Below are 22,342 nucleotides of genomic sequence, written 5' to 3'. Positions count from 1 at the left end.
TCTCCATCCTCTCCGCCTCGTTTACGTAGCTTTCCTGAATGCAACGGTAGCGATCGTTGCGCTTGGACGGTAATTTCAACAGCACGTATGGTTGCTCCGTCCACCCTTACGCCGCTTTACCGGTCCCCACTAATGCCCTTAAATGGGAGGAAGTAGTGTGCCCTTCGTAACGAGGGTAGGGAGAGGGTGCAAGATTTGGGTAGGTATAACGATGAACTCGTGGGATAGTTAATGCCGCTGGTATTATTACGACCACTGCTCCGGTCGCAGCAAACGGTTCTCTCGACCCGACGGGGTGTTTTTTTTTGCGGTTTTTGTCGGTATCGAATTTTTCATGAATGAACCCGTATGCGACGGGGGTACGGGAGTTTCTCTGTTTATAAATAAAATTCCTCTCACCGGTACACGCTGCAGTGCCGCACATAGTGCGAGGGCGGACGGTATGCGTCGGATGGCGAAAATAGCTGTGTGGGATTAGTGCGAGTCGACTCGCAGCGGGAAAGTTGATAAAAAAGGGCATATTTTATCGGACGCGCTTACGTATGGCGGGTAGCGTGCTCTCTTCCCGTTTTGGCAGGTAAATGATGCTTAACATGTGAGAAATACATTTGGCAAGTCGAAAGGGAGACGATGAGGCGGGACGATCGCGCTGTTGGTGGAACGTTGCGGAAAATTGGATTATTCGTTATGGATGATCGAGGATCAATGGATGATCGGAGAGCGAAGGTCTGCGCAAGCGGGGTGAGAAGAAAGGAACCTGTTAATATAGTCCCATCTTTGGCGTTTCGTGTGGAATGTTAAGTTTTCACATGTTTTTTTTTGTATCTTCCCTGTACGCTGGCCTCGCTAAAGCGCTATCCTTTTCGTTCGGTAATTTTCACATGTTCCGAATCATTTTCTCTCAAACGGTCGCTTTTCGCACCGAACCGTGAACAATTTAATCTGCCTTTTGGCACGTTTTGTGTTAATGGGCGCGCTGGTAGTGAGCGGATGGAATTATTCTAATTCCTCGAATGGTTTGGTAGGTGGTTTTCAAGGAAGTAATTAATAATTGTTTTTATTATTGAAATATTAAATGTTACATGAGTGATAAATTGCTCAACATTGCTTCTATAAAAAAAGATAAATTTTAAATATGTTACACATATTCCACTAGCATAAATGTATGTTAGCAGCTGTTTTGTGTGGCGTTGCGTAATTTCGACATTTTTCCTGCCATGCCGCTAAAGACACGACTGCCGCTTGGCGTGTTTCATAAATCAAGCCGCAGCCATTTTATTTGTTGCAAAATGCGCAGAATTTTTCGCACATTGACCTACTGCTACTCCTTGACGGGGGTTTTTCTTTTGCTTTGAGTCCATTTAATGTAGGCGTTTTAGCGCATTCTTTCCCTTAATTGAATAAAAATGTCTTCCGCCTCTGGTTTGTCCCGGTTGCCGCGGAATATTTATTTCTATAATTTTAACCGAACACACATACACAGCCATACACACCTGCACGTGCGCATCCACTTCACCTGACGCAAATTGGTTTAATTGAGTTTTCACGAAATGAGGCTTGGAATTAAAAAAATGTTTCCTTCCCAGCGTTCTTTCCCCCCACACAGCTTCTTTCTGCTCAGCAATTCTAGAGCGCGTAAGAAAAGTATTTTCTACGTACCTTTACGTCGCATCTGCGGTCTCATTTCACCTTAATTCGGCTTGTTTTCCTTGTTGATCGGTGATCTACGTGTCTCATGTGACCAGATTTGTTCTCACCTATGTTACAGTCAGTCTCCACTTTTGTGCATCACTGGATTGTAGTGATGGGCTAATCGATTCGGACCTTTTGAATCGGAATTATCTGAATGCAAGCTGAACTGGTTCGAGTTGGTCCGTAGGTATAGGAAGGTGCTGTAGGTCCAACGATTCCGGTTGGTGCAAGAAAGCATAAGCGACAAAGATCCGTTGGTTCAGATGACCTGGAGGATTTGCTAGCGGTGCCGGTTTTGATACGACAGGACCAATCCAAAATCTCTTCGGGACCCCGGAATCTCCGTCCGCAGGACTAACTATCCATCTTCTTCCTTATTGGCACCTCATGGGATATAAAAGCCTGCCATTTCTGGTTCTCTTTGACTTTATTTACGCGTAACTGGATAGTCAATCCTGCGTACGGGGGATTGGTCCGGATGGGATTTTGGTCCGGTCCTGTTGTGTGAAGATCGGCACCGCTTGGAGTTAATTAAATCGAAGAAAACCTACAATGGCAAGCCTAGGGGACCTCTTGATGTTGTTATGTCGTTTAAGAAAATGGTTCAGTAGTTCCAACAAGTTCCGGTAGGTGCAAAAAAAATATCATTGACAGGTTGGACTCCCACATGTTGGATCAACGAGTACGGGTCGGAATCGATTTCTGGTAGTTACGTCTCCGTACCGTTGGTCCAGTGTGTTAGGGTCGGTATCGAGTCGCAGACGTGGTTAAGTAGTTTCAATAAGTCCCGGTAGATTCAAAAACAGTGTACAGTGACACGTTGGGAGAGTTTGGATCGGAACCCACTGGACCTACTTGCACTCTTCCGGATCAATTCGAACCTGTTGTTGCACCCACGGTTCGACCCGATTCCAGCTCGATCCGAGAAACGTATCGTATAAACCCATCACTACTGGAAAACACTGTGTACCGCGTGGCTTTAAATGACAAGTAGAAGAAACAAAAATGTTCCCTCCAACGGTCGTACCCGATCGACCCGACCGGACACCACCCGGGTTCTGTGAGGCGAAGTGAAGTAACTAACAGGTGGTGGCTGTGGTAGCTGGTACCCAACATCACGCGGTGTTGTTGGCGTTGGCGGGGTGTTGCTTTTTTCCGTTCGGCTTATTTTAAGGTGAGAATCTGTCTTCTTTATTTAGAAAATTCCACACCGCCGCCCCCCCTCTTCCGGGCGGGAGCAAACCACGGCTTCCAATCCCTTGCGGTCCCGCGTACCATTACACGGGGTTTTGTTTAATTTTTGGTCGTGTTTTTCGTTTTTCCCCCCGCCGCGAAACCGCTATGCCCAGTTGACAGTGAAAAGTAAACCGAAATGGATGAGTGGAAGAGAAAGAGAAAGAGAGAGAGAGATGGTCGTAGAAGGTACGCAGCAAAACGAGTGGGTGTCACTCTGTTTTTGGACTGCCTTTCCCCCATTGCATGGACGGTTTGAAACGAATGGTGGGAAAATTGGTGCGAAAGAGCCGATCAGCAAGCAGTGGGTAGTAGCTTTTTGCGTCATTAATGACAACCAGGCGGCTCCATGGTCTGGGCTGGGATTGGTGTTGGTGTGGCGACAACGGAACGGTCGAAGCTACACTCACCTACACATGCGATTGTACGTAAACAGCTTTACCATGCGAGACATAACGATTGGTTTGGATTTGAGACCGTTCTGTGTTAAGCATTATTGATTTTTTGTTGTTGTGAACTATCTTCTTTACGGCCAACTTATTGAGGGGTTAATAAACTTTGAAAACAATTGATTATTATTTGTAAAAAAAATCCTTTTAGTGTACAATTTATTGTAGCTTTTACCGGAAGTTTATCAGACACTCTGACACGCGGAAGTTACAGGCAGAATCTGTCTAGGTGTAGCGGGCGAAGAAGTAGCCAAAAACAAAATAGTTTCGTTAATTGAAAAATAGAAGCGTAGACTAATATATACGATTTTTGTCATAAATTTATAGTAATCTTCAAAAAAAATCATCAAAGTCACCCTTGCCCCAGGCCCCGCCATAGTGTTCTTTCCCCTTAGTAACCGTCAGTGGTTATTGATGTCGAATGAAATGGTGTTTTTAAAAAATTACATTTTAGTTCGTAGTTTTTCAAACAAACATTTCTATCACATTATGATGATTTGCAAATCTTGCAGCTGCCTTTGTAACGCAACGTTTAACATTTGTTTCCAAAACATGACAACAATTCCAATAATTCAACGAAAAGATCGCACTGCTTTTCGCCTGGTAGAAACCAGATAAACATTCCGCTCCTGCGGATGCCCATGATTCCGCGGCACTTACGGTGTGTCTACGGCAAATAAATTATATGGAAATAATCCTTTAGAATGTGTCGCCGCACACATCCTCATCCTTATGTGGCGTGCTTATTGATTTGAAATGTCTCGCAAACATTAGCACCAAAGGATGTAGCACAGTTGACGTGACAGCTGGTGGTACATGCCCATTAGGTTTCCATTCCCTAAATGTTTTGCAAACATCGCTGGTAAAGGGTCTGGAATGCAAACTGTTTCGTGCGATCATGTTTACAAGATGGTTATTATTTTATGAAAAAATAATTATGTTGGGTAGAATTGTTTACCATTAAAATGAAGTGACATGTGTTGAAGCAATTAGGAGATCGTTGATTGGTGTATGATCTTTTTATAACACATAACGAGCATCACGGCCGCACGTCACTTATTATGAATGAATTTTACGGAGAGTTAGCAACGAACGAGTAGATCAAATAGAAAGGATTTGTATTCAATCGCTTAATTATCGTAGTAAAAGTTGAATAAATGTTTTATTTCTCAATAATAACTTTTCTGTTATTATTTAAAATTTCTTCATCAAACCTATGAGAGTTAAAGAACGAATTGGTACGTGTTTCATCATTATGTGAACTGATCTCGTATTTATACAGTGCGTAACGTAACTATATGAACACTTTTTGTTCCACTGCATAGGAACAAACTCCAGGATATTGAAGCAATTTATAACAAACAATTTCAAAGTTCAATCATTACTTAACAGGATTTCCATTAAAAATGGAACCAGAATGTTAGGTAAAATAAAAATATTATGTATTTACCAGGGGTCATCAACCATTAAGAAATGTTTAAAAATGTATTTAGTCTACTAATGTCGAATTTATATAACGAATTCCAATTTTATTTAATTTTTTGACCAGAACAAAACGCAAATGACAAATCAGAATTTCTTAGGATCACTAATTAAAATTACTAATATAATTCATATAACGATATATTCACAATTATGTTCAAGGTTAGTATGGCGGTTAGGTTAGTTCAAGGTTGCGACGTAATACAAATGATCCTCAATTTTAGATAAATTTAAAGGAAGCGAAATGGAACCTTTGCTAAATCATCGTCACGATCGCTTCATGTGCAACAATGTAAACAGTTGATCTTGCGGAAAGTATTGCACTAAGCCGTGCTGCTTAAATTTGGCTTGCCCTACATTCCACGGCTCGCGTGCGTCGTATGGACATCGAAAGTAATGAACTTGCCACCGGTAAAGGGGCGCTATCGCGATGTAGTAACACCTTCATACCTCATCCCCTTTCCAACGGTGTAGTGGAATAAATTATCGTTCTGCTGCAGCAGCTGTTAGCGGTGTAAATTTGCTCACACAGCACAGCCACTGAGTCTTCCGGCAGTGGCAATGGCTGCAGGAAAGGAAGCTCGTTCGCAGCAGCGTTTCGCCTTTTTCGAGCGAAAAATTGCGCAAGTGAAATGATTCGCAGAGTGTTGTGAAGGGGAGATGAGATGTGCGGATGGCTTTTTTTGTTGGCAATTCTGTGTAAGAACAAATGCAGCTAATGGACCGTTGCGCCTTTCAGCTGTTCTGGGGCCGTGTGGTCATTATTGCTGAATTGTTCGCCGGTGCGTGGAAAATTGGATCACCCATTTCCGTGGCCAACAGCCATTTCCGAGAATTCATTGAAAACTGCGAAGCGTGTGGTGCTTTGAAAATGGCGCAAGTGAACTTGTTTTCTTCTTCGCGTTGATGTCTATCAATAGTAACCGTTTTGTTTATGCGTGAATGATTTTTTCGGGAAAATCGTGTGCCTCGAATCTCGATTGATGAAGATTAAGAAGATTTTTCTGCCATCCTGATTGATGATGATGATTTTTATTTGAAAGGCGGAATGAGATACATATATTCAAACGCTTAAGCTGATCGTAAACGATATAAAGTAGAACATTTTTATATAAGGATTGCAATTGTGTTGCAGGGTTGTTTACTGCACTCAGGAATCAATAAAAATGAAACTAAATCTTAATCGTACTTATTCGTATTCGTAATGTTATTATTCAAGTTATTTTTACAAAATGATTTCGTTTGTTTGATTTTGAATGTCATAAAATCTCACCTGGGATAGAGGTTCACTATTTCGTTTTTAGTGTTTCATTTATGTTTTTTACTAATTAAATAATGTCGCTTGTCTTAGCCCGGGCATGCTCGGTTGGTATGTAAATGTAAAATAGTTTTTTCGTATATAAATAAATGTATAATTAACTTAACAAAAAAAATATTTTACATCATTTTTGATAGATAGATAGATCGCAAATTACAAATTTCGATCCAGTACGTGGCTTTCTCAATTATTCAATCCGTCATGTTGAAATGTTTATTACGAGTCAAAACAGTTGTTGTAACATTTGAAAACGTCAATTTGAACTTGCAAAAACTGGAACAAGATAAGAGGTAAGAGATTCTGATTTTATTTCTGCACATTATTTCACTTCAACTTGAAAACGATCCGGAAATAATAGCTCCTGCTTTTCCTCGTGATCTCGCAAACCCTGTAAAGGATATTAAATAAATAGGCTCCTATGGTAAGCATATTGGATAACATATTTTTAGCTAGAAGCTAGACAATAATGATAACAACAATAATGAGCGTGAATTTAACTGCTTTGTTGGATTTTTTTATCGTACATGACATTTATCGTTATATGTCAGGGGTACTCAATCAAGATCAGCTATGTAGCTACAATAGGTGTAAGAATCAAAATATAATTCTTAATCAAATAATTAAAAAATGCTGACAGTACCAGCATACATGTTTTGACACAAATGTAGTACTAGCACTTACTGAAATGTGTTTGTTGTATCTTCTTGGGTTGTGTACATTTTAATTGCTTTCTACTTCAATTTAAATATCGTCTAGTTTAACTGTGTCGCCAGCACTGCCCCAGCTAGAAACGCATAAATAAATATTTAACATTTGTTGTAAATCGACACAAACTGTGAGGAGTGCGGCAGTTTCGAAGGTGATCGGTCAGTTGGTTTTTTGGGGGATTGTTGGGGCGAGAGAAGAAGCAAATTTTATAGCACACACTGCATAAAATACAACGTAAGCGTCGCATCGCTGGCGACAGTTTGAATGGGTTGTGTGATTTAATGATGCGAATTATGTTTATGGCGATTGCATTTTTATTGCAACACACAGAGGGAGATTCACCGCCGCCTCAGCTGGTTTTTGTCGTTTGCCGTCGTTCTGTGTTTTGACCGATTTGGTTTCTTCCGTGCCATGTTTTCCATCTCTCTTTTAAGCTTTTGGTCGTACGCTCTCATTCACCCGATCCGTCTGACCTCTAAGACGGCTTTCTTTTTATAAATAAAACTGCACCACCTTCCCAACATCACACTACCTCCCTTCCTCCCTCCCTTCGACCGATGGAATACAAATGGGGTTGTAGTAACTTCGTCTTTCAACGCGGCGGGTACGAGAATGTTGGGTCCACTGGTTCGCTTTCACTTATTGGCCATTTTCATTTGGTTCATCCCTCGCGCGGTACTGCACCCCGCGCGTCGAAATTCCTAACCATATCTACTCCCATTTTGCAAACCGCTTCGTTGGTGCGCGGTACGAATTGTTGTGTTTGATAAATTTTAACTTTTCTCTCGACCTTCTCTTATTTGGTTCATATCATTATCCCGTGGGTAGCTGTGGAATGTAGCGCACCCAGCACGCAAGGAGATGGTGACGGTGACTGGTGGAGTTTGTGGCCGCTAGATGCTTTCCCCGATTGTGCGGCATTCTTCCGGATGTTCCCGATGGAGACGCCCGGTGCTTGGTAGGGAAGCACCGGGTCGATGAAAAAATCCCCGTCAGAAAAGGGATGGGAGGAATTGCGAGGAAAACGTGGAGGGTTTGTCGTCATAACGCGCACGCGGGTCACATCGGGAGGGGAAAACAGTCGCACGGGTGCGTCCTCAGGATTTATTGGATCTCGAATTCCTGTGGACTCACTGTCGACCCGCGCTTTTAGGGTTGGAACCGGCTTGAACGTTTACGGGGCGTCGCATCGGTAGCGTGATGGATTTGTTATGTGCGAACGATTTGGCCGTTTCGTCCAAGTTGTTGGCATTCCCGGCCTTGAACCCCCGAACCCCGGCTCATGGGGGGTTTGGTTGCCGAGTGTCTAATTTTGCATTTCAAATTATGCTCGCTTCAGTAAAGAGCATTTGTATATGTTTAATAATACATAAATTAATAGCAACTCGAATAGACCGTTCCTTATGAAATTAATTACAACTTTTCAAATTTGTACAGCTTCGTAAAGCCGTCTTCGGCGGAAGATTAATAAACAATAATAATAAATAAAAATGAAAATAATTTGTGTACGCAGTTGTGAATGTTTGATAACTTTGTTCAGTTTTTTAATGTGTAATACATTTAAATTAAGGCAAGGTATGTGAAGATTTGCTTCTTTCCCACTCGTATGATCATAGATAAGGGAATTAATTAACTTTCGCTACATAAAACATGTGACAAGTGTCGTATGACAGACTTTTGAGTATTAACACGCACAACTGATAAGCGACGGGGTCCAGTATTTTTAGATTCCATTTCTTCCTGCAACACAATTTGCACCAGAGCTAGATGAAGTGGGTTTTAAAAATAAATCGTCAACCGTCCGGCGCTGGAAAAAACAAGATACATAAAGCGCGTCCCGGTTCAATGTTGAATGTGGAATAGTGGACTTTGAATCGCATGGTACAAACATACGAACGTTACTGTTTACCGAACTCCGCACACACTCGCAGTTGGGTCAGTGTTTATTTTAAGCGCAAGATGTGCATGTGCTTCATGACTTGAAATTCCACCGTTATCGCAACGGGGGGATGCCTTATCGTGCCAGATAAAGGGACCGTTCCGCAGCGAAACAATAGGGCTACGGATTGACATCGGGGATCCCCCCATTGCGTACGATTAAAGCAGATAAAACCAGTTCCTGGGCTGATAACCGGTGGATTTTGTTGCTTTATGGCTGGCATGGTGGGTGTTAGGTATTTTACCAATTATAGTTATCTGTCGCTCAATACAGAGAAACTGGAAAGTAAGAGAAGATCAAATGACATAAAACGAATCGAACCAAACATGCCGGAAACAGCGAAATTTGAAGTTGTACCAAGAGTGCTAAAGGGTTTCCCACATTGAATTGCATCACGAAGAGAATTTTGTAAAAAAATACCTGTTTACGGATTATTTTCATCCTTTCAGGCAATGACACAAATAAACCATTAATAAGATTTTGGCATATTCTTTAATTCATTCATTCGTTCATTCATTCATTCATTCATTAATTACCATCACTGGACGTTCGCATCCGGGAAAAATCCGGTTAAGTCGAATCCTGATGCAATTTCGTTTATACTTCAAAGTCACAGAGTCGACTTCCTTCTCTGCACTTGATTTATTCACCGAATCATGCGATTTTTAGAGAGATTACATTAAAAAAGTTAGAAAACAAGGTTTTATATGACCATCAAAGGATTTTGGATCAATTTTTTCAGATTTTCATTAGATTTTGTGTTATAAACTAGCTCATCTGTCAAATTTTCAAAAACCGCGTGTCTCCGATTCCGCGTATAAGACGAACCGCGTATCTCGAGGACTGCCTGTTGTTTATTATCTGCCTAAACTCATTTTTTCTTCATATTTGCCTAAGGTTTGACCTCCTTGTGATGTTTCCGTAGTGTCTGCTTCATAATAACCCAATATGTTTTATGGGCCTTAGTTCCGGAGCATTTGAAGGTGTTCATGCCCAAGGGTACGAAAGTGAGTAACTTGGCTTCGTTTTACACCAGAAAAAAATTTAATAGGAGTGTGTTCAGGGGAGATCAGGCCAGAAGATCGTAGCGGGATATTCATGTTGCTTCTACAGAGTAAACAGACGCATCTGAAGACATTCCGTGAGGTGAGATCCTGCTCATCCGTTTACATTGCCGGCAGTAACAAACTACGCGCATGAACGCGCATTACTTTGCTTGAGTACATGAACAAATCGTTTGCCAAATCATGTATTATCTTGGCTCCGAAGCATCAAATTTGTGATTGGCGGTGAAAAACAGTAGCTCCGCATCCATGATGAGACAATGAGGCTTCGGTATCAACTGGTCACGTATTTGCACAAAATCTTTTCGTGAAGTTGTTGATGGTTGTTGATTCTTCAACATTTTTGAAAAACTGGTATCGTTCGGAAAACATTGTAGACAATACACTCTTAAATAATAATATTTATTTTACGGTATTTTGTATTCTGCGTGGTAAAATTGAAGTGGAGGACACCCTTCATAAGTGAGCACCATGGTAAAGTGTGACATACAAATAAAGTAGCTCACTTGTTTTAGACCTTTTATCGAGTTTGAAATAAGTCTATCTATAAAAAAATATTATATTAATTTAATAACACAATTAATAATTAATTATTCATTTATAACATAATTAATAACACGGTATTGAGATTCATTTGTTTTTGGTACCACATGTTAAAATGACTTAAATAGGTAGTGGTCGTACGGGCATGTAGATTCTTTGCCTGGAGATGTCAAGTTTGTCATAATCTACTGTCACAAATCAGAAGGTTTTGTGACCCTCCATACAAAGGGGCAGGTCGAAAAGCGAAACATTTCCGCTTCTCAACGAACTGAAATCAAAACATCGGATGCAATTAGCTCGAAGCCAAACCTCGAAAGGGTATCAAGGCAGTGGACATCTTGTTCTTCTTGGTCCATTCACACTTGAGCACGACTTCCCGTTTTTATTTCTTGTTGGTGTCCTTTCGTAGCGTTTGTATTTGGAGTGATTGTCATGGCCTCCTCGCCAGGCAGCTGTTTAATCGGAGGATCTACGCATCCCAGTTGTGTAGAGTCTCGTAGGAAATTAGAACAAAAGTGCCCGTAACATAGGTAACTGAAGTTGACAGATCTCTCTTCCACAAGTTCGTCCATATCACCCAACCTTCCAAGGAATTGTTTTTCCGTTTATACCCAAGCTTAGAGACCTGACGTTCGTTCCGTTACCTTTCTGTGTACTTTGTAGACGTATTGAGTATGAGTGGGGGCTGGAGTCACATTACAAGTGATTTTTTTCGTTTATCTAAACTGGTGGTTCTGTGGACATCTGAAAGTTCCACACTGCATCTAGCAAAGCGGCCAAAGAGAACTACCTTTATCATGTCCGGTTCTTTCATTAATGCAATATAATTCTCTGAATATCGTTCACCGGCAGTATGAATTTGAGTTGGTCAGTATTATGGCGTGCTTATCATTTTGTGTGCAACGCTATTAAAAAACTCCCTAGCGCTTATCACTGCAGCACTTCCGGTGCTTGGTGAAGAAAAAAAAAGTTAAAATAAAATAAATAAAAACCCCTCAAAATCAGCACAATGCCTGAGTACTCGGACCCAATGCAGTTTCCCCGGTTTGTAGTTGATGTCGCAATCGCGTTTGTATCGGGCACATGTTGACTTTGTCTTATCGCTTATCAAGGGTGGTGCGCGTATGATGTTTCATTTTTCGTTTGGCATTATTAGCCCCCGCGTCCGGTACGGTCCGCTACGGCGCATTCACATGACACCGCTCATGATACGAGTTTATCATGGTAACGGATCGCGATGTGTGTTTCCCCCGTATGGACCGGACCGTGGGATTGCCGGTTACATTTTTCCGTCTGTTCAGAACGATGCACAATCAATGGCTGATGTCTCGGTTGTTTGAGTGTTGTGTAAGGTTTGCAGAAGAACGCACCAAGTATTAGAATGGTGTGTGTAATCTATTTAAAAAAAAAACGTTCAAACCCTTACACTAGGTTATGGTTCGGTGATAGGAATTCGTGACACATGAAGAAAAACGTTTGTTTATTTACTCGGAAGAGTTTTATGTCTTGTCTGTGGGAAGGCCTTGACCTATAATGTAGCGTAGAAGCCGTCGTAGAGGCTGATACGAAATAGTGTCCCAAATACCAAATAGTGTTATACAATCATCTTACCCTTGTCTTTTTTCCTTCATCTACTTGTAGATCCCATGAGCCCATCGAGGATGGCAGAGTATGGCGACTAATCCTTTCAAGCAAGCGCCAGCAATACCCAGCACGAACCAAAGCAGCAACATACAGCACTGTTACGATGAACCACCAACACCCGTGCTCAGTTCGACTAGCGGCGGCGCGACAAGTAGCGGTACGAGCGCAGCTGACAGTACCAACATCCTGAAGCAACGGGCGCCGTGTGCCTGTTCGAACATCAGCATTATGCAGTTGTTTCACGAGATGAAGCAGAAGTATCCAACCGTACCGGACACGGTGGTGTCGGAGCTGGTGACACAGAACTGCCACGATCGGCCGACCTGCATCGGGAAGCTGGAGGAAGCGGTGCTCGGTACACCCGGCCAAACTACCTACCCGTCGCAATCCATTCACAGTGGCAGCCTGAAACGGCGCAGCGGCGACCGGAAGCTGGCCGGCGGCAATCGATCGGATGGCAGCAACAGCTACAGCAGCAATAGCAGCAGCAATAGTAGCCGCGAGAGTAGCGTCGATAGTAGCAGGTTACAGGGCGCTTCCTGTCCTGCCACACATCAGCACCAGCAGGGAGTTCCGATGGCCGGTACGGCCGGCTACAGTGATAGTAGACTATTAGGTGACAACCGAACTGCCGGTTTGTGCGCAAACCGGCCCACCACGTTGGCCGTGCGCCCAGCAGCGGCCGGGATGGGTAACTTTGGAGCAACACCGCCCACACCTCCGATGCGCCCCAATCGGACCGCTCCACCATGTCCACCGAGCAACGGACCGTTGGCGACGTCCACCATCACGACCACGACAACGGCCAGCGGTAGTGGTGAGCTCGGTGAGACGGTGAACTTGCAGGTGAACGTTACCGTGTCGCCCAAATCCGGCGGACCGCTGATCGCTAGTCAACGGCACACCTCGACGATCTCGCTACAACCGGAACCGCCATACTCGCGTGAGCTAGCCCAAGTCTGCAGTACCTTTAGTGGTGGGAATTCGCCGATTGCGGTAGCTGGCACACCCGGTGGTGCGGGATCACGGACGGGATCAGCTGGCCCTGCACCGTCCAGCGCAAGTGCTAACGGTGGCCGTAGCTCGACCTCGGTCAACCTAACCCTACGACAACCGACTGACGGTCGGCCCCGCACACCGATCCACATCCATGCCAGCCCGCTCAAGTATACCGCCAAAAACTTTAACGCTCAGTCCGGCATCCAGTCGAAGCTGGAGGTTACGTTTCGGGATGGGTTCGGTTCGTTCAGTGCGATGCGCGCCCAGCTACCGGGTTATGAACCTCAGCAAGAAATGGCCACCCATTACCAGGAACGGGAACCGTGCGCTGTTGCTTTGCCGGATGGCCACAGTGGGTGGTATCAGCCGGCTTCGGCAGGGAGTAGAGCACCGTACGTGCATGCCGGATTTCCACCACCCCTGTCATCCTCATCGCCATTGCCCAACCTAGCGGCGCATCAGATGGCATCTAGTCGGGGGATTACCGGACAATCGTTGTTTGCCGACGGTCCGCTAGAGAACGATGGACTGACGAAGGAAATACGGTACCAGAACTTCGTGGTTGCAGGTGACATTCATTTCCATAAATATTTCAGTTCCAAAGTTGCCAACGAAACGCGCAATCCGTATATAAAGGAAGTGAAAGTTAGCTAGTAGCTAATAACATTGTATAAGCAAGTTAGTACTTGAAAGGAGTTGTTTGTTTTGATTAGCTGATTAGTACGATAAGTGACTACACGTACATTGACCTATCTGAGATTGTATCAACTGCAGTATTTCATCATTTTATGAAGAATCGTTATCAGTTTATAACGAAACTAAGTTTATAATAATGATTCTTATCATTATTCTTCGAAATCTTCTTCCTATAACTATAACTTCCTATGATGACGATAATGTCCCATCTCTTATCAGTTTATAGGTTTCATTATTATTCACTTAGTGTTTAAGATCTCATTATCAGTTTGTAAGAATGAATCTTTTATAAACTGATAACGATTTTTCATCGAATGAAAAACACACATAATACATTTTTTAAATAACATTGATAAACTTGGAACGTCTTTGCCAGTTCCTGTGAAATGCACAGCAGATTACGTCTCAGCTCAGGCATCAGGATTGCGCAAAACAATTATAAAAACTGACTGAAACAAGAAACAAAACATTCCCGGCTTTCTGTATGCGCGTAGGCGACATCACTAACACATTGTTGATAAGCGCTGTAAACAGGGGTCGAGCAAGCTTTTTGAACGATCCCGAGCTCAGTTACCTCGTGCCTGCATTTTGGCACACTCCTATCGCATTCCTCTCGACGTGAGGTTTCGTTACTCACACACACGGTTGTCTTTTTGCAGAGATGGCCGTATCGCAGCAGCTGGAGCAAAAGCAGCGCCTGAGCCTGGAGGTTGAACGGAAGCGAACGCAGTTCGAATCGATCTGCCGCGAGATCTTCGTTTTGCAGCAACCGCTGCGGTTTATCGACGCGGAACTGCTTGATCGCGAGGTGCTGGTGCTGGCGGCTGAGGTCGAACAGTTGCAGAAAGCGGTGGATTCGTGTGATGATGAAGAGGCGCGGGTACAGGCCGCAGCTGCCGCAGTTGCTGCCGCTGGTTCATCGATAACGGATGGGCTCAGTGCGCTGAGTGTTGAAGGTGGTGAGAGACTTCGCTCGACGCCGTCATAACTGTTGAAGTGCTCTCTCTCTAATCCTTTTTATCTTTAAGGTTCACCATTAATGCTTGCATCGTCCATGGTATCCGGATCGGGTGGGACCCTGGCGAATCGCCCTCCGAGACCACCCCGGCCACCACCGCCCCGGGCACCGACCCATTCGCCATCACGTGGCAGCTCTGGGAGCGTTACCCCGTGCACGCCACTTCTTGCACCGTCCCTGGCTGCACTCGGTGGCACGTCACCGGTACCAACGCCGTCATCGTCCTCATCCTCGCCCTGCTCAACCTCGTCGTCGTTTATGTCGAATGGTGGAGGTGCCGGTGATCCGATGGCTGCGAGTCGACTGCAACCATCCACGGCAGGCCCGAATCAACCCTGGACCTGCAGTCTCTGTACATTCCAAAACCACGAACTAATGCCCGCGTGCGAAGTCTGCTCGCTGCCGAAAGCATCCGGTAGTAGAACGGCTGCAGCAGCTGCACCGACCAACAACACCCATCCGGCCTTTACGGTCGCGGGCAATATGAGCGATGGTGGCGGAGGAGGAGGAGGAGGACACCATGCTGCCGGTGTGCTACTGCGCCGCCAGCATCATGTATCGGTTGATACAGGCGTCGCGGCAGCTGCTGCCGCTGCTGCTGCTGCGGCTGCCGTCGTCGGAGCGTCCGTTGCCGGCCCATCTACAGCGCCACCGTATCCGGGTATGGCGGATATGCCTCCACCGTCGTTTGCTTCTTTGACGGGGCACCCATCCACGGTGGTGCCGTTGCAAACCATTCCCTCCCACGGCCAGCAACAGGCGCTAGCGAACCAGCAGCAGCAGCAGCAGCCAGCGCAATCGATACAGCAACAAACCCAGCAATCCAATCCGCCACCGTTGCAAAATGCCCAGTATCAGAAATCATCCATCGAATGCTAAACCTGCTCAAGTGCCATCGCCACTGACGATTCACAGCCGTACTAACCACCCAAACAAGCATTGAATAGTGTGACAGAGCGGAGCAATTGGAAATTTGGGACATCGCTGCTCGTTCACCCTCCCTACAAGAGGAAACACGTAGCGCATAAAGGAAAAAATGACCGCCGGGAGTAGCCTTTTTGCATGCATTGCCAAATAATGCGAGACGTTTTTCTTTACCCCCCCACGGTAGGGTGTGTCTCTGTCGCGTGTGTTTGTGCGTGTGGATTGCATGTGTGTGTGTGTCTGTGTGTGTTTATTTGCAGAGCAGCGTGTTTAACTGATGTGTTGAGAATACCATCCGGCCCGGTATGCGGTATTGAATGTATCGCAAAATGGCAGATAGAGGGACCATGTTTTGTTACTGATTTCTTTAGTTAGCTATGTTAATGATTCTTTTCGTTTGCCTCACGTCGATACGTATGTGTGGTGTCTGTTCGAGTGTTCAACATTTCATTTTACAATGCAACTACTTCTTTTTGACCCGTATTGTGTTGACCTTAGCAGAAGGACCCTTTGGCGACTTGCTGGATAGTCAACTCTGTGAATTGCGGAAACGGTTCGGAGTGGCGAGACTTACTTTTGGCTACCACATGCATCAAATTTAAGCGTTAAGACTGTATGTAAGAGCCCCTTAATTTAATCCTTTATTGAGACGGTTAACGCAAATGCATCAGTTGTTTTTGTGATAAATTAATTAATCGATACCTGAACAGGCGATGATATGGCTAATTATTCGTCGTATTAAAATAGAATAAAAATTGTACAGGGTTAGTTGTGCATTGTGCTGTTTTCCAGCTGTTTTTTTTCAGGGAGCAACGAGTAGCGTAGTGTTAGGTTAGGGCAGGAACATGAAGAGAGACACCCTTATACGAACCTAAATAATAAGTTTACATTGCACTAGTGGGCAAGCAACAGTATAACTTAACCGATATGCAAACATATTATCGCATTATTATAAGCGATTGTATGCCACGGTGGCCGACATTGATGGAGTTGTTAGCACGTCGTTGGATGTGCAGACAACAGCCCGGAAGCAAACGACGCAAAGACGAAACGCCACCGATCCTCCGCTGGTACGCACATGATGAGCATTTTAGTCGTAAAAGGTGCGTTATCACAGCGCACCACGATTATAAATAGATTATCACCGCTTGGATCGGTGGCCCGGAGTTGCGTTGACGCGCACGTACCCTTGCGAGTTACGCAGCGCAACGAAAGCCTCCCGAAATGGTGACAGTCGACGATGCTGTGACGCGTGATTTGAGCGAGTCGTGCGTTTCATTAAGCATACCGATCGTTGTTGTTTTTTTTCTTCTGTTGGTGCTGCCAGTACTCTCTGTGCAATGCGTTTGTGGTCCATCATAGACGCCACCGAGCTGTTAGGTGCATCGAATGCATTTGTATCGTGCGGTGTCTGGCGCTTTGATGCTGCTGGCACATCAAGCGCACAAAGTGTGATACCAATTTCTTACACCTTGTGCCGGCACACCGGCTTAGAAGTTTCGGTATGCTTTTTCTCCTCCCGCCGGCAACTATTGTGTACCGTGCCCGTCGAATGGTCTGGTTTACAACCGTTGTTTGTTTGATTTTCTTTAGTGTCATTTTTCTCTGCCAAAGCAAAACATCCCGCATCAACCTCGCGGGCGCTGTCGGCGGGTGTGATGACACGGTTAATAAAAAAAAACAGTGAGAAAATAAGGCCAATTGAATTGCATTTGCTTTGCACGTTTAATTTCCCGTTTGTGAGAAGAGGTTTTACAAGAGAAGGACAATATTTTCACACAAACCATTCCCAGAGATTGCCTCCATAAACGTAACAGGAAGATCGATACTTCTATAAAATATGTATGAATATAAATTATATCGATGTTAAATAGAAATGCATTGCATAACTGCAAATGTGGTTATAATTTTTTTTCTGTGGTTTAAAATCGATGTTTAATGTCCGAACAAGATGCTACTGTGCCGCTTTTTGTTTTGGTTTTGATAGCTTGTATGTGTGAATGCACTAATAAAATTCCATTTTAGTTACCCTGTGAATGGCAATGAGTGTGTGATGTGTTGCTATACGTTACTTAACAGATGTTCTCATGAGCAGCGCACTCATTTCGGTCACCACTCATACATTACCGTCGTTTGAAGTTAAATTATTTCGGTAGCGAACCGTTTAATAATCGATGGCGTTTATTTTGTCGCATTTTTTGTTTCATTGCAGTCGTAGCATCGGGTCAGGATATACTGATCTATCTGTCGCCGGGACAGAATAGTAGGTTACCAACGCCAATTACCACAGCCAACTATGAGTTCACTAACATTGTTCCCTTGCTTTCAGAGATTATTCATTCGTGGATCGTATCGTAGTTACCGTCAGCAAGGCTTCTGGATCCACCGATCGCCGCGCTACCGGAAATGGAGAGAAATAGACAGATAAACCAACCAACACGACTTACACAACAATAACGGACGCCAAGACACGATTGGAACCCCCGTATGGGGACCTAGTCATCGCTAGCGGCACGTTGCACCACGCCTTTGGGGGCAAAAAGTCAGACTGAATCTCGATATTCGGGAGTGGATTGCGCATGCAGCAATTCGTGTACAGAAAAGCAAACCCGACCGCTGGTGTAGCCGTGTGCGCGAAAAATGTCGTAACACTATATCGTGTTTAGTAACAGTTAATACATATTAAGTGGGACAACATATGCTCGGTCAAGCGTTAAGTTCGTAAAAGAAGTTTTGTCGGCAAGCAGAATGAAGAAAAGAAAAAAGTTTATGTTTCTAGGAAGGGAATGGAATGGACGCTTCTGCGTCGTACACTATTTGTTACCATATGACTGACGGCACGCAATAGCAAGTTGGCGCTTTTTAACATTGAAGAATAGAGTTCTACAACTGTCTTCCTTGCACCGGCGCTGTGTAAGTAATCATTTGCCACGTGAAAGAATAAAGCCGAAGAAAGAAAACAAAAGTATGCTTACGTACGAAGCACTTTGAAGCACCTAATGTGTTTATTGCTAGTTTCCTGTGAACCCTCTGTTATTACGGTGGCCTTTGATTGGTGGCGAGAAAAGGAAGCATGTAAATTAGGCAAACAGGCTCGAAAACGCAGACTGCGTTGCATCGTATACGGTCGTGTCGAAACCTAGCGTCCGCACGACGTTGTCGATCCAGGAACGGAATAGAATGATGTTTGTGTAGACCCCCGGTACGGCATCGTGACAGCCAATGCCCCAGGCAACACTGCCGACCTGTGCGTACCGGTTTTCGCTGGCCGCACCAATCGGGCACACGAGCGGTGCACCACCATCGCCTTCGCACGTATCGACACCACGCTCACCGCCGGCACAGATGAATGTTTGGTGCAGCCGGAAGCGTGACGAGAGTCGCGTCGCCTGCAGCTGCCGTTCACAGGTCGAGGAAGGTACCAGCGGCAGTGGTACCTTCTTCATGATCACACTGTAGCGGCCCGCCTTGCCAAACTGATGTTTGCCCCAGCCGCTGGCGAAGCAATCCGTACGGCGCGTGTCGAAGTTAACCGACGGCAGACAAACCACGTTAATGTGTTCCGCCGGCTGGATGGGCTGTTCGAGCTCGAGAATGGCGATATCACTGGCAAGGCTGCGCGGATTAAAGTCGGGATGGCTGTTGACACGCGTCACCATTCGCTCCTGGTACGGCAAACGTTCCTTGGTCGTCTGCGTGTCCCATTCGCCGGCCCGTACCTTCAGCTGGCCCTGCCGGAAGCCCTGCACACAGTGCGCACCGGTGAGGACGAGGTTCGGGTGAATCAGTGAACCGCCACAGCTGCTGCTTCCATCCTGCACTTTAACGATGGCCACCGTCCACGGGAACTCACCAAACCCGGCTTCATTATTCTGCAACAAACAGACGATTGCTGAATACTCAAAAAGGATTACTTTCTAAGAATGTGTTGCACTCACAAAGTTGCCAGTCAGCGTGAAATCGATTCCACCGATGTTGCGAAGCCCGCAGCCACGGGGCCGTCCGACCGGGAGCTCACCGGGCGTATTGTTCATCGGTACCACCAACGAATCCACATCCCGGCAGCAAACATCCAACACATCCTGACAGCTTTCGGGATTGTAGCTATTATACAAAAATGGAAATTTTATTGTCCATCCATGCCACCTAAAAGACCATCTGCTCTATTGCTCCCGATCGACTCACTTGACATTGATCTCGTTGAACTTGTTCTGCTCGGCAAATTCGGGCTGCGGTTGGCAGGTGAAGTAAGGTACGCATGTGCATCGTTCACCTTGCGCCGTCAGTAGCGTTTGGGGCCGTACGGTCGGCGTAATAGCGTCCAGTGGATCTGGTTGGCCTGCCTGGAAGCCACTGCTATCACCCTCGCCAACACGATTCGCAAAGTTTAGGATCGTATCGTTCTCGGGGAAGAAGATTTTATCGATCGGCTGTTGGGCCCGGGCGAGGCCAACGATCGCAAATACGACCAGTGCTTTACCGAATGGTGTCATTTTGCTTGCTGAAACAAGAGATAGGCGGATACGGTGAGTTGTTGATCATTATATTTATTTATCTTTTAAATCTCAAAACATTAATTGAGTCTCATTCCAGAGTCCTCCAGGGACAATAAGCGGATCGGCTTTATTTATAAAAAAAAACATATCATTCTAATTCAAATCAGTCAGTAAACGAAAAGCTGAACGACGGTATCGTTCCAGCACATCTTCGGGGCAAAGCAAATATATGCGCAGTTAATGGCATCCATGGCCACTGGTGGATCTCGTACAATTGGAATTAACAGTGCTGATGCAATAGGAAATGTCAATCTGTCTCTCTGTGTGCAGTTTCTTGTTGATAGACGAGTTAAGAGCACTCTTCTTGAGAATTATAATTCTCTAACGGCACGAATCGGTAAACTTTTCAACGAAGGCACCATAAGAATGAGGAAGTTTAGGGATGCTATAATTAAGATATCTCTAGATTAAAGTTTACAACTGCAAGTCCCGTCTGAAATTCTCGAAGATGATCGTTTGGACTGTTTCATATTCCAACTTTGTAGCCATATGTGTTAGGTGCATCTGATTCAGATTCACGAACCTGATGATCTTTTCTCCCAAGCCCAATGAATGTTCAAACATTCATCTCTCTGAGACTGGGGTGAATCATTGACTACGCAAACGGCCGCTAGGGACCTCGAGCACCAATAACACCTGAATAGGTTGTCGCAACTGCCAAACCGTTATACTCTTTTTCCGCTTAAGATCTTCAAGGAACTTGTTTGCTATGAATCCCCCATGTTACTGAGTTGTAATTGGATCTGCCACTGTTTTGAAGATTAATCAATCTTTTGAGAGTCGATTTCTGGTTTGAAGGACTCCTCACTAATGACTCTTCTCAACATATTCATTTATCATTACAATATTGTTTTGCATCTTCATCAACTGAGTCTTCTTGTGTTGCCACATGCAAGACTTGACTATTCAATAATGGGACAATCAAGTCTCAGAGCTAGACCACAAGCAGATTAACATGAATGTCCAAAACCATTATATCAATAGTGTCCCGAGAAATTGGACATTCGTCCCAAAATGTTCTTGTGGTAGGGGGAAGAAATGAAATCAACAGATGGGTCAAAATTTCGTCGACCTCTGCTTCCTTCTTGCACAAGGTCATCTTGTACGTGTCATTTTGTTCCACTGCCAATGAGATTAAATGTCAGTTGGATGGTTAGATGATGCTCCGGATGGAGGCCTAGCATGGATTGAGAGATTGCATAACAGTTGGCATAACTCCCCAAGATGTCGGGGAGGCAACTCCATTATGCTATTTTCTTTTTGTATATTGTGCCGCTTTCCTTTTCTTCTTACATTTCGCAAACGACCAAACTACAACCAAACATCAGACCAGTCGAACGTACCGGCATGCACATGACCTTGCGATAAGATGTTATGCATGCTCCGCGGATGACTTAAACCGAATCGAACTCTGTGTTTGGTGGTGATCCGTAGCTTTTGGGGGCAGGGTACTGGAACCAGTTTTTCCCATCTAAAGCACTCTCCAATTTCTTCACCAGAATGTTCCCAGCGGTGAAATTAGGCGTTAGGAGAAGGACAACCAAGAAGAAACCTTCGCCGACGCTACCTTCCGAACAGCGGAGGACGGATCGTCCTTCACAGTGGTTCGCAGCGGTTTCGCTTCAGTAGTGCTGGGTGCTTTAAAGGTTATTTAACTTTGTTGCAAGCAAAAAAAAAATCAATCACAAAAACCTAACAAAACGTTAGACGGGGTGGGTCGATGTCGCAACAGCACAAACAGCCTGCTTGGGCCCGCTGTACCAGAGGCTACTAGTTTAACGAACGTTAAAGGATCATAAATCGAACAAAGCAACTTACCTCCCACAAAAGTAAAGCCAAACACACCGAAAAATGGTACAATAATTTTCGCACCTTCTTTGCACCTTGATGTGACGGTCGGTCAAGCGTAAAACCGAACCGGATTGTAAGGTTGGGTAAATAATAAACGTCCGCGCACAGTCACACACACACAGGCACAGCAAACACGCAGAGGATCACGATCAGCAGGCGGTCGGGATCCAGCGGTGTGTTGTTGTACGCCTCCGGAATGAAGCTGGGAAACACACGCGACTGAGTC

The 22,342-nt window shown here is 44.8% G+C and overlaps 2 protein-coding genes across 4 annotated transcripts in view; one reads left to right on the top strand and one right to left on the bottom strand.

The window, feature by feature from the left end:
• LOC128300858 (uncharacterized) overlaps positions 1 to 18,699 on the top strand; it is a 26,680-nt gene extending 7,981 nt beyond the window's left edge. Inside the window, exons 2-6 of one of the 3 annotated variants that reach the window (XM_053037284.1) lie at positions 12,070 to 13,639; positions 14,427 to 14,726; positions 14,796 to 15,200; positions 17,922 to 17,972; positions 18,039 to 18,699. In XM_053037284.1, the coding sequence (XP_052893244.1) occupies positions 12,100 to 13,639; positions 14,427 to 14,726; positions 14,796 to 15,200; positions 17,922 to 17,972; positions 18,039 to 18,067 (2,325 nt within the window). In that variant the 5' untranslated portion in view covers positions 12,070 to 12,099 and the 3' untranslated portion in view covers positions 18,068 to 18,699. Of the gene's footprint in view, positions 1 to 12,069; positions 13,640 to 14,426; positions 14,727 to 14,795; positions 17,833 to 17,921; positions 17,973 to 18,038 lie in introns of those variants that run through there. The other 2 variants (XM_053037204.1, XM_053037122.1) reach the window with 2 other exon arrangements.
• Positions 18,682 to 22,342, bottom strand: LOC128301428 (phenoloxidase-activating factor 2-like). Its single transcript, XM_053037943.1, has 4 exons — positions 22,084 to 22,342; positions 19,895 to 20,210; positions 19,648 to 19,813; positions 18,682 to 19,581 (listed from the first exon to the last, which is right to left on the bottom strand). Exons 2-4 carry the CDS (start codon positions 20,200 to 20,202, stop codon positions 18,790 to 18,792), a joined length of 1,266 nt encoding a protein of 421 aa, XP_052893903.1. The 5' UTR covers positions 20,203 to 20,210; positions 22,084 to 22,342; the 3' UTR covers positions 18,682 to 18,789.

The sequence above is a fragment of the Anopheles moucheti genome, chromosome 2, assembly GCF_943734755.1.
Source record: "Anopheles moucheti chromosome 2, idAnoMoucSN_F20_07, whole genome shotgun sequence".
NCBI lineage: Eukaryota > Metazoa > Arthropoda > Insecta > Diptera > Culicidae > Anopheles > Anopheles moucheti.
Note: the sequence above shows the minus strand (reverse complement) of the source record. Positions and strands in the feature narration are given on the sequence as shown.